Here is a 12,391-nt window from a genome sequence, read left to right as displayed (position 1 = left end):
AGGACTGTACAGGAAATTAAACAAGATGGTGTGATATCAAGTATCTTGGAGAACACGTTAGATTGAGATATTAAAAAAAGCCTTTCTAAAGCGACATTTTAGCTGATGAGAAAAACAAAACAAAACAAAAAACAAGAAACTTAGCTGCCTAAAGCAGTTGGATTACCGGGAGTTCGAGGCCAGCCTTAGATAAAAAGACCCCGTTTCAAAAAGTAAAAAAGATGACTACGACTATCCAGCTAGATCGGAAAGAGCAGTGTTTGGCGCTCTTCCGAAACGGTTTCCACCAATTTTGTCCTCACAGCTCTGAGAGTATTTTTCACAAAGCGTTCGCATAGATAGCAACAACGCAGGGAGAATCCGGACTCTACAACTGCCCCCTTCTATTTCCTGCCCTCAACACACAGAATGACTTGCCCTTACTTGTCATGGCGACTATCCAGCTTTATGCCAGCAGTCTCGCGGGGGTTGCTGGGATAGGGACTTTCCCCTCCCATGTGGCCGAACCAAAAAGTTTTGTGCTAGTCCACTGCCACAGTCCTGGCTGCAGGTGGCTTTTGGGACCAGGGGGCACCTAGCATCTGAGTCCGGAATCTACTTTCCACAGGGTGACACGCTTCCCTGAAGACCCGGTAAGTTATTGTCTGAGCCTGATGAGTCCTCTCTGAGTCACCGGCTCTCGGTTCGCGTAATTTGAGGCTAGAGAGAGTAGTGGGATTTGGGGGTGGGAAAGTAGGGGGACTCGGCGAGGTTGTGGGGGAATGGAAGCTTGGCTGGCGGGAAGAACAGCAATGCAATGTTGGATGTAATGAAGATGATGGGGGTGCTAGGACCAACCAGCCAAAGACCTGAAAAGTAGATCGGGGATTTGGGGACCGCTGAGATGGCCTAAGGGGTTTCTGTCCGCCACCCCATATATACACTTATCTATTCACTGCTGGATGGTAGAAACCCAAAAAAATAACAAGCACAAAGCACTGTGATCCGAGATTTTTCAAGACTCATAGTTTAAAACGTTAGAGCCCATAGCATCCTAATGAAACTTCGGGCTCCATTCCTTAATTAAATCGGGGTGATCCGGGAAGCCCTAGCTGCTAAGGTCCCGCAACTTCCGGACCTTTGTCCGTGGAGTGATTTTTTTTTTCAGCCGCACCCCAACTCTGCTGATCGAAGAAAATCCAAAGAAAAACTGTTAGTCTAGGTAGTGCAAAGTGTTTGCCCTCGGGGCCCGACCAAACCCTCTCAGTCTGAAAGGCCCGCCGACCCTGTTATTGTTTGGCTCCACATTTGCATTTCTGCCGCTTTTTGGAGCATTTCCGGTTTCTTTTTTTTTTTTTTCCGGAGCAGCTCACTGCTCACTCGAGGAGAGGGGAGAGTAGAAAGGGGGAGAAAATGTCTAGGCTGGTGCTTAGGGGAAACTGCCTTCCTCGATCCATCGCATTTTCTTGGATTAATCGGTTATTGCTTTTGTAAGAGGAGGTGTTTATTTATAAGAGTGCGAGGATAGGTCGTTTGTTCGTGCCGGAAAAACAAATTACCGAGTATCCGGTTTCGGGGCGAGCCATTCCCTTGCCGAACGCATTCCTTACGTCCTGAAAGCGGAAGGGGCTGGCTTTGGCCAGGGGAGCCCGGGGATCCTAAGTTCAGTCAGCCAGAACAGGACTGGGCTAGAATAAGCGAATACCTGGTCCTGCGTCTTCAATCTTTGGAGCAGTTTCTAGTCTCACACCAGACATTGTGGGTGTCTTTTTTTCTTTTTCCTTTTTCTATGTATTTATTTATTTATTTATTTATTTATTTATTTATTTATTTATTTTGGGTAGACGTAGTATTTCCACACAGCACTTGGGAAAGGGACTAGAATAAGTGAACGATTGAAAAACCAAAAAAAGGGGGCTGGGTTTCTTCTTCCTCCTCCTCCTTCCTCCCTCTCTCTCTCCTCTCTCCTCTCTCTCTCTCTCTCTCTCTCTCTCTCTCTCTCTCTCTCTCTCTCTCTCTCTCTCTCTCTCTCTCACTCTCTTTGTGGCTTTAGTGAAGGGAACCCAAGTAAGTGTGACTGTTTAGGCAGGACAATCCCAGCGGCCCAAGGTTTGTTATGCAGATAGCCTCTCAGCCCTCGTAATCTTTTGAACAGACTCTCCTCTGAATGTGAAAAGATCTCAGTCCACAGCTATAAAGTGACCCTGAGCCCCTCCCTTACAAACGTAGATATATGTAAATTTTGTTTACTTTCTTTTACAAAGGTCTTCAGTTTCCTTGAATAATTTAGTGCAAGGGGGTTGGGAGTGAAGGATGGGTAGTCTATTGCCTATAATTTATGCTTAAATCTTCAGAAGTTTATTTATGACCATGTAGTAGAGATGCTATTCAAGTAAATGTTAGTAGTATTGGAGCCAGGCTAGACAGGGTGCTGCTAGCTAGCCTTTCCCAGCGGTAGGGAGGCAGAGGCTGACAGGTATCTGAGTATCTGAGTTCGAGCCGGCCTGGTCTCTATAGTGAGATCCCAGGGGGGGGGGGGGGGCGCTATGCAGTGAGACGCTATCTCAAAAAGAAAAAGGAGCTGAATGTGTTAATATTTAGCAGAGGCAGGGGCCTTGGTTACATGCCAACAGCCTTAGCCCCACGAGGAAGCCGGAAGTAGGAGCTCAAGTTCCAGACCAGAGTCTGATACTACAGGAAGTTCAAGATCAGCCTGTGCAATACATTGAGACTCTGTCTTTAAAAAACAAAACACTTGTGAGGTAGAGAGGGGAGGAACTGATGTTTAAGGTCACCCTTGGCGCTATAGTTCTAAACCAGTTCGGGATGAGTTAGACAGTGTCTCAAAAAAAAAAAGTTCCGAGGCCTGGAGAGTTGGATCAGAAATTGAGAGCACTGGTTGCTCTTCCAGAGAACCTGGGTTCAATTCCCAGCACCCACATGGCAGCTCACAATTGTCTGTAACTCCAATTTGAGTGGCTCTAACACTCTCACACAGACATACATGCAGGTAAAGCACGAATGCACCTAAAATGAATAAGTTAATTATTTTTTTAAGTGCAAAAATTAACAAATGTTATCAAATCGGACCTCGGCCACATTTACACTGAAAAGGATCAATGCAGGCATACATGATGTCATGTGCCTGTAGTGCCAGAACTCCCAGGATGCTGAGGCCAGGACAGCTAGTTACACGGGGAAACCCAAAACACACACACCAAAAAAAAAAAAAAAAAAAAGAAAGGAAGGAAGGAAGAAAAAAGGGAAAAGAAAACAACTGGAGATGATTGTGGTAGAGTATTTCACCTAGTGTACCCAGAACCACAAAACAGGATGAGTCAGTCCATCTTGACCAAATGTGATCTGTCCGTAGATATCAGACAGTAATCTTTGTAATTCACATTAAAGTCCTGTGGGCGCATCAACGAAAGAGAAATAGTGGCTAACTACACCTTGTCCTTTTTCCTTCCTCTATTTCTATTATATTCATGGTGTGGAACAATCCTCACAGCAAACTGAGTGCCTAGAATCCAGCGCTCTGGCAGTTGAGGCGTCCAGGAATGGATTTAAGGCAGCCTACAGCACACTGTGACACTGTCTCAAGACAGGGGCAAAGAATAAATTCCAAAAGTCGGGTATTCCACGTTGCTAAAGTGATGACTCACTAGGGAAAGTCACCTTGGAAGGGACAAAAGTAACTTTGACTCGTTAGTATTAACTTGGTGTCATTCCAGACCTAAATGTTAAACTGGCAGACTTTTAGGAGGGAAGATTAGTAACATCTTTACATGTTGTTGCTTTGGTTTTGGTGTGTTGTTTTGTTGCTTATTTTTTGTCTTTGGCTGATAGAATGAACCAAGTGTCTTTGTCTTGGTGCTGGAGAGGGTTATGGAGCTACTTGAAAATTTGCCAAAGCCAGGTGGCAGGCGGATCGCTGTGAGTTCGAGTCCAGACTGGTCTACAAAAGCTAGTTCCAGAACAGTCTTCAAAGCTATAGAGAAACCCTGTCTTGAAGAAGAAAAAAGAAAATTTGCCAAACAAACAGTTAACATTTTCCCTTGTTTCCACATTTTAGTTACATAAACAATGGCTGAACTCTCTCTCCCTCACCCTCCTGTTTAATAAAGCTAAAGCCTTCTCTGGTGGTCAGCCATAGTCCCATGGACTCTGTTCCTTACACCTTCACGGGTTCTGTGAATTTTTGCTCTCGCTTACTGTCTTTCATGCATGTTCATACATGTTTATTAAAATAAGTAGTCTTGCTGGACCATGTACACAACTTTAGTCCCAGCACTTGGAAGGCAGAGGCAGGTGGGTCTCTGAGTTCCGGTCCAACCTGATCGACAAAGCAAGTTCTAGGACAGCCAGGGCTCACAAAGGGATCCTGTCTTGAAAACCCCAAAAGAAAGAAGAAAAAAAAATTCTAAACTCAGGGAACTACAGGAGAAGAATTGCCATGTAGCCAGGCTACAAAAACTGTCTCAAAATAGAAAATAAATGTAAATTAAAAATAATGGCTTGCTTTTTATTATATGTTGCTGGTGGTTGGGGGGTGTGTGTGTGTGCGCGCGCGCCTCTAGTTGTGAGCGACCTGATGCAGACCGGTTCTGGAAACTGAACCCAGGTCCTTGCACTCTTACCCGCTGAGCCTTCTCCCCAGCCCCACCAGAGAAACATAAGGAGAACAATTTTGTTCGGAGTTGGGTGTGGCTTCTGACTTGTTTGCTCTGGTTTGGCGGTTGGAAGGTTGCCATAGGCAAGCCTTGAACCCTCCCTGCCATCCTGCCTCAGCCTTCTGGGTGCTGGCATTCCAGGTGTGTGTTACTACACCAACTGTCCCCTACAAGTTTGAAGATCCAGGATAAATGATTTAATTCTCTTAATTCTTCCTCCATCTGTTAATAGCTGCCCGCCTGGCTTTCTGAGGATCAAATGAGATGAGCCCCAGAAAGTAGCAGGCCCCTTCGGGGTTTATTGCCTTCCCGCTCAGCATTTTCCCAAACGCCCAACCTCCCTGACCTTTGGCTTGATAAAATCTTGATATCATGGCCTCCTTGTCAGTCCTGCTCAAAGGGGTCTCTTGGCAACTGCTCTTTCTGTTTGTTTGTCTTGTGTTTGTGGTTTTTGAGATAGGGTTTCTCTGTGTAGCTCTTGCTCTGTAGACCAGGCTGGCCTCAAACTCAGAGATCCACCTGCCTCTGCCTCCTGAGGGCTGCCTCCAGAGTGTGTTTATGTGACAATCTCCAAGGAAGACAGACGTTGGGCCACTAGCCCAGTACACACACACACACACACACCACAGAGCTCTTTGAGAAGGTGAACTTGATGAATGGGGAGTGGAGCAGTTAGTACCACAGGAGCCCCGCTAGCTCATAGAACAAATGAGACAGTCATATTAACATTGCTGACTCTTAATATGCCCAGCGCTTGTCTCCATTTACATGCATGTGTGTGTGTGCATATGTAAATGACCGGGGCCAGGATGAGAGTGCGCTGAATCTAGGGCTTCACGAGCTAGGTAATTGTCTACCACTGAGCTCCGCCCCAAGGCCCGATCTCAAGTAAATGAAAAAAATAGATGGGGTCTTATAGTAAGAGTGAGATGTCTGATTCCGGACCCCTGGCTTCTGAAAGTCCTCATAAATGTCTACAGTTTTAATTATTAATCTGAAGGGGCTCTGGGCCTCCCTCACCCCTTTCCATGGCCACCTCAGTCCTCGAAATGAAGGGGCTATGATGCCCCCACCTTTGCTTTCATTGGCAAAGGCCTGCCCTAACTGATGGCAGAACTGCGGAAGAGCCGGGATGAACTAGGTTGTCGGAAGCCATCTTTAATAAGCTCACTCATTTGTCTTCCGTGTCCTCGGCAGCTGTGACTATCAAAAATGCCCCAACTGAAGAGAGTTCTCACACTGCACTCTAGTAGATGGGAAAGTGCTCGGTGTACATCAAAGTGAAGGAAGATTGTAATCAGTATTCATAGCACTGTCCAGGAGTGTCTGATGGCCCGCGGGCTAGCCAGGGGGCCCTTCTAGCTAGTCCTGATGCCTGCATTTAAATCCCCAGAGCCCACATTGTGGAAGGGGAAAACCAAATCCTGTAGGTTGTCCTTTGATGTCACACATGGCATGCATACAAGTACACTCACACCAAATAAGTAAATGTTTAAATAAGGAAGTAATTTTTTTAAGGGTAGCTTAGTGGGGCCATTTGAAAGCCAGCCTGGGAGAAAGTGAGATAATAGCTGCGTGGCTAATGGTGATGAAGAGCGAGAGAAGAGACCACGGAGCTCAAGCTCGCTGGAGAATGTCATGGTATTGCTTGAGGAGATCGGCTGGCTGCAGTTGAGCATTCCTGAAGAGCCTACCTCATAGCCATAGGAAGAATAAAAACAGGAATTCGCTCTTGTAGAAGGAAGCACCCTGATTGAGCTGGGGAAGTGCTGATTAGAACCCGGAGAGAAGGCTCTAGGGAGATAGCTGAGTCTTCAGGGATTTGTAAGGGGTTGAGGAGCTGTCCCAGGGGAACAGGTGGGGAGTCAGGGAGGTGTCCTTCCCAAAGAGAAAGGGGGGGTTGTAGGATGTAGGGTAGGAGGGCTTGTGGGGGTGGAAAGTGCCTCCTTAAAGCGGTGTAGGGTTAGAGAATCTGATAAGAGGCCGGGCCAAGGCTGCTGCAACCTGAGAACAGACAGAAGAGCTGCCTGGTTCCTGCTCCTCCGGGAGGGAGTGTCGCAGACTGTCCTCACTTTATTCTACAGAAGCCTGACTGACTTCCTGGGTGCTTCAATGGAGGAGCCACAGTCAGACCTCAGCATCGAGCCCCCTCTGAGTCAGGAGACATTTTCAGACTTGTGGAACCTGTGAGTGGATCTTATGGGGCCCCTAAAGTGTATCAACCCCCCCCCCCCCTGCTATCATCCCCTAATTCAAACACCCTATCCCCTAGAGGAGGCCTATGAGAAGCAAAAACAGTAGTGTTAAAACAAGGTGTGGTACAAAAAAAGGGTGTGTGTGTGTATACATGTATATATACATAAACACATCTGGACTGGACAGTAGTGGCTCATGTCTTTAATCCCAGCGCTTGGGAGGCAGAGGCAAGTGGCCAGCCTGATCTACAAAGCGAGTTCCAGGACAGGGGGCACTGTTACACAGAGAAACCCTATCTGGAGGTAGGGGAACAAAGTATGCTGTTGGGTGCCTATAATCCCTGTATTTAGGAGGTGGAGGCAGGAGCATCCAAAGTTTGAGGACAGCCTGGGATAAGCGAGATCCTATCTCCACAAACAGGAGGTCAGTGGTGCTAACTCTTTGCTCTTGTCTTGCAGACTTCCTCCAAACAATGTTCTGGTAAGGACCAGGCCAGAAGGGGGCTGAGGGTTTGGCGGGCTGGTCTGATGGTAGACTGAGAACACCGTATTGAGGTTTTCTTTGGCCTGTCCACAGTCTACATCGCTGTCAGTTGATGCCATGGAAGATCTGTTCCTGTCCCAGGATGTTGCAAACTGGTTAGAAGAGCCAAGTGAAGGCCCCCAAATGTCAGCAGCAACTTCTACAGCAGAGGACCCTGTCACTGAGGCCCCCGCACCGGTGACTCCTGCACCAACCACTTCCTGGCCCCTCTCATCTTCTGTCCCGTCCCAAAAAACCTACCAGGGCGAATATGGTTTCCGCCTGGGCTTCCTGCACTCAGGGACGGCCAAATCTGTCACATGCACGGTCAGTGTTCCTGAGGAGTTGACTTCCATGTGACCTTTCAATGCCTGTTTTTTCTGTCTAGATTTTGGGGTTCCTCTTTAGCCCATGGACTTTGTATGTCTCAGAGTTTAATTTCCCCCTGAACCTTTGCTTTTCCTTCTCCTCCTCCTTGTCTCAGCATCTCTCCAGGGGACGTGGAACTTTCTCTTCCTCACATTCCTTTCTTGGCTTTTGAAAATAATATTCTGAATCTAGGCACAGTGGCATATGATGTAGTCCCAGCTGCTTGGGAGGTTGAGGCAGGATTGCTTAAGGCCAGCCTGGGCAGCATAGCATGACTCCTTTTCACAAACAAAAACAGAGCCCAGTGGGGTGACACACACCTCTAACTTCAGCGCTGGGGAGGCTAGGACAGAAGGAACAAAAATTCAAGGCCATCCTTGGCTACATGGTAAGATTCCTCTCTCAAGAAAAGAAAAAGGGAGGCTGGCGCAGGCACTTAATCCCAGCACTTGGGAGGCAGAGGCAGGCAGATCTCGGGGTTCGAGGACAGCCTGATCTGAGTTCTAGAACAGCCAGGGCTACACAGAAATCCTGTCTTGGAAAAAAAGAGAGAAAGGAGAAGGAAATTAAGCTCTCTGGTGTGTAGACCCCAACCTGTCATTGCTGGCTGCTCTCCCTCAAGATACCTGGCATTCAGTGGCTGCTTGGCAGTGTTTTTCATGAGATCCCCACTCTGACCCTTGCTCATGAGTTGGCTTGTCCCCTGACCTCCAGTTCTTTCTCCTCTCTTACAGTACTCCCCTTCCCTCAATAAGCTATTCTGCCAGCTGGCAAAAACATGTCCTGTGCAGTTGTGGGTCAGCTCCACACCTCCTCCTGGCACCCGTGTCCGTGCCATGGCCATCTACAAGAAGTCCCAGCACATGACCGAAGTCGTTAGACGCTGCCCCCACCACGAGCGCTGCTCCGATGGTGATGGTGAGTACCCGGGGCAGGCTCTGGGATTAGAACTGGTTGCCTAGAGTCTCCCAGCCTCTAACATTTTTGGTTGGTATTAGGTTTGGCTCCCCCTCAGCATCTCATCCGAGTGGAAGGAAACTTGCGAGCCGAGTATCTGGATGACAGGCAGACTTTTCGGCACAGTGTGGTGGTGCCATATGAGCCACCTGAGGTCTGTTGTTCGGTTTGGTTGGGTTTGATTTCTACTAGCCCAGACTGATGTTGGCCTTGCGGCAACCCTCCTGCCTCAGGCTCCTCAGTCTGGCTTGTAGGCATGAACTGCCATGCCCAGCCTGAGGTTTACTTGAACAAGAGGGTCTCTGGGAGAAGATAACAGAAGGGGGTTGTTGGTGGCTACCCAGGTGGGAGGGGGAGAGTCTGAGTCCCCGGTCACATGCTAGGCAAGTGGTGTACCCTATCTCCCGCCCGCTTGCTTCTCATCCAGCACCCAGCTTCTCCAGGAGGCATGCAGAGCAGGTGGGGTGTCCCTGCTGTACACCTAAAGCTGAGGCTTCCTGGTTGCTCCAGGTCGCCTGTGGTGGGATCGCGAGTGGCTTCACCTGGGTCCTGTGTCCTCCCCCAGGTCGGCTCTGACTGTACCACCATCCACTACAACTATATGTGTAATAGCTCCTGCATGGGGGGCATGAACCGCCGGCCCATCCTCACCATTATCACACTGGAAGACCCCAGGTAGGAAGCCACATGCTTTGTCATGCTAGCCTGTTGCTCCCCAGCCTCTGCCTTTCTTGGTTCCATGGGCCCCACCCACTGCCGCATGCCTAGCCCCCTTTAGCTCTTCCTCTGTTTGCATGAATGAAGTGTCCCTCCTCGGTTCCCTCTCTGACTTGGGGACTTCACTTATCTGCAGCTTCTCAGTGTCCTGGAGCTTTGACTCCAGAAAGGATAAAAGCAGTTGGGAGCAGGTGATGAGGGGGTGGGGGCGGGGAGGCTAACATCAGAACAGGACTGACTTTCCTACTGTCTGGGCGGTGGGGGTGGGGGTGGGGGCTAACGTCAGAACAGGACCAATTTTTCTACCGTCCTGTGCTTCCCCCTTTTTATCCTGGGTAGTGGGAACCTGCTGGGGAGGAACAGCTTTGAGGTTCGTGTTTGTGCCTGTCCTGGGAGAGACCGCCGTACGGAGGAAGAAAATTTCCGGAAAAAGGGAGAGCCTCGTCCAGAGCTGCCGCTGGGAAGTACTAAGCGAGGTGAGCAGACAGGATAAAGCAGGTGGAGGAGGAGGTCCAGCTGCTCAGGCGAGAGCAGGTGAAGGAGGGGGTCCAGCTGCTCCCCACATTCACTCTCTTGCCTCTGCTTTCCTTTTTTGCAGTGCTGCCCACCAACACAAGCTCCTCTCCCCAGCCAAAGAAGAAACCACTTGATGGAGAATATTTCACCCTTAAGGTACCAAGGTTGGGAGAGTCACATAGCGAAGACAAGGTGTATCCACATTGCCTTTATTGATGTCTCTTGCGTTATCAAGCGAGTACTGTTGCCAGGTTAAAGTTCCAAGTCTAGCACACAAAATGCTATTTCTCTTTAGCCCTTTGTCTCTGGCTATGGCCTTAGCTTCAGACCATATGTTCGGTGGGCAGCATGCCTCAGAGACCTAACTTGAGAACACCAACTTAGACCATAATACAGGTAGGTGCTCCTCTACCTAAGATGAGACCTCGTCCTGGCAAAATCACTGTAAGTTGAAAATACCTTATGTCAAAAATGCATTTAGAGCCAAGCATGGTTGGCACATAATTTCAGAACCGAGGATTTGAAGCTTGCAAGAAACCGTAATCAAGCTGGGCAGTGGTGGTGCACGCCTTTAATCCCAGCACTCGGGACGCAGAGGCAGGCAGATCTCTGTGAGTTCGAGGCCAGCCTGATCTACAAGAGCTAGTTCCAGGACAGGTTCCAAAGCTACAGAGAAACCCTGTTGAGAGAGAGAGACAGACAGACAGACAGACAGACAGACAGACAGACAGACAGACAGACAGACAGAGAGATCAAAACAAGGACATTTGGGTTTAAGGTCACAGCTCAGTTTCAGGATACAGGCCCTGAATTCCCAGTGGCGCACACAGTGCACTTAATCCACCTAACCGACTGGACTCCACAGCTCAGCAACATAGTGTATTTCCCAGACTGAATTTCCCCTCGTGATCGTGCTGTTGAGAGCTGTGCCTTTCTGTCCGTCGTCAGCATCAACAGAGCATCCTACTATGTTATCGCTAACTGGAAAAGACCCAAATTTGATACACACTTTCTACTGAATACCTGTTGCTTTCACCCCATCAAAAAGTCCCCCCAACAACTGTAAGTCGTGCCATCTTAAGTTGGGGGCCAGCTATCAGAAAGGTGTTAACAGCAGGGAAGTGGTTCTGTGACTTTGCCCAATACTTCTGTCCCCTCCACCCTTGTTGCAGATCCGTGGTCGTGAACGCTTCAAGATGTTCTCAGAGCTGAATGAGGCCTTAGAATTAAAGGATGCTCAGGATGCAAATGGGTCAGGAGACAGCAGGGCTCACTCCAGGTGAGTGACCTGGGGCAGCTCCCAGCTGTGGTACCCTTACCCTGACCTTTCCTAACAGTGGACCCATTCTGCTGGATGAGAGTGGCTGTTTGGGGATCTGTGGTTACTCGACCCTGCCAAGTTCTAATGGGCCCGGGAGGCCTGCTTATCCCCCAGTTCAGGCTCAGTTTCCTCATAAAGTGGGGATGAGGGACAAGGTATGGTGTCATGGTCCTGTAAACTCATCAGTAAGGAAGGCAGAAGTGGGGGAATTGGAGGTTTGAAGCCTTCACACACACACACAAGTTCCAGGCCAGCTAGGGCTACATAGCAAGACCCACTCTCGTGGTGGGGTGTGGATGTGGGGTGGGGGGTGGTGAAAGGTAGGTTCTCACTTTTCCAGCCTCCAGCCTTGCCCAAGGAGAAAAGCCCAGGCTGCTGCCTCCTGTCACACCGGCTCCCTCCCCTCTGTCTTCCTACAGCTACCTGAAGTCCAAGAAGGGCCAGTCGACTTCCCGTCATAAAAAACTAATGATCAAGAGAGAGGGGCCTGACTCAGACTGACATCCTCCGCCTCCTGTTCCCCGTCAGCAACCTCTCATCCCCTTCCTCCTTTCCTGCCATTTTGTTACTTGGGTGCTTGGGTTAATCCGGTCATCACCGGTATCTGGGGAGGGTAGTGGGAATACCAGCTCAGCTTTTAGGATTCTGAACATGATGAGAGTCTTGAAGAGAGGAAGAAAACTCTTGTTGGTGGGGTTGGAGCTTACAGTTGGCCATGTGTTTGCCTGTGCAGTGGTGAGGCCCCACCCAGTTCTGAGTTCACTTTCTCCCAACTTGAACAACCATATCTATAAATTGCAGATCAGCGTGTCTGCTCCTCAGGGTTTGTTGTGACACTTGTCCCTTCCAGACCTTTTTATTACCTTGTGGCTGGGACACGGCCCCTCTGAGTGAGTTCCTGGCACCTGTTGGGGGATGGGTTGGTAGTTGCCAGGTCTCTGCTGGCCCAGCGAAATCCTATCCAGCCACTTGTTGGACCCTGGCACCTAAAATGAAATCTCACCCCACCCTCCACCCTGTAAGATTCTATCTTGGGCTCTCATAGGGTCTGTATCCACCAAGACCCGTGTTCTTTCCACCCTCGGCTCAGGATCAGTTTCTCTGAACTCTGCCTGGCCTTTGTGCATTTACCACCACCACC

At 49.1% G+C, this 12,391-nt stretch overlaps 1 protein-coding gene across 2 annotated transcripts; it reads left to right on the top strand.

The window, feature by feature from the left end:
- The first annotated feature begins 489 nt into the window (after positions 1 to 489).
- Positions 490 to 11,987, top strand: Tp53 (tumor protein p53). Of its 2 annotated transcripts, none has more exons than XR_005285177.1 (11): positions 490 to 632; positions 6,737 to 6,838; positions 7,307 to 7,328; positions 7,425 to 7,697; positions 8,474 to 8,657; positions 8,738 to 8,850; positions 9,262 to 9,371; positions 9,753 to 9,889; positions 10,012 to 10,991; positions 11,102 to 11,208; positions 11,670 to 11,697. XR_005285177.1 is itself a non-coding variant. In XM_038328731.1 (11 exons), the coding sequence occupies exons 2-11, from the start codon at positions 6,765 to 6,767 to the stop codon at positions 11,749 to 11,751; spliced, it is 1,176 nt and encodes a 391-aa protein (XP_038184659.1). In that variant the 5' UTR covers positions 490 to 632; positions 6,737 to 6,764; the 3' UTR covers positions 11,752 to 11,987. The 2 variants fall into 2 exon arrangements, 1 of the variants encoding a protein (XP_038184659.1); XM_038328731.1 differs by having other exon boundaries at positions 10,012 to 10,085; positions 11,670 to 11,987.
- The last annotated feature ends 404 nt before the right edge of the window (positions 11,988 to 12,391 follow it).

The sequence above is a fragment of the Arvicola amphibius genome, chromosome 4, assembly GCF_903992535.2.
Source record: "Arvicola amphibius chromosome 4, mArvAmp1.2, whole genome shotgun sequence".
Lineage (NCBI taxonomy): Eukaryota > Metazoa > Chordata > Mammalia > Rodentia > Cricetidae > Arvicola > Arvicola amphibius.
The sequence above is the reverse complement of the archived record's forward strand: the minus strand, read 5'-3'. Positions and strand labels throughout refer to the sequence as shown.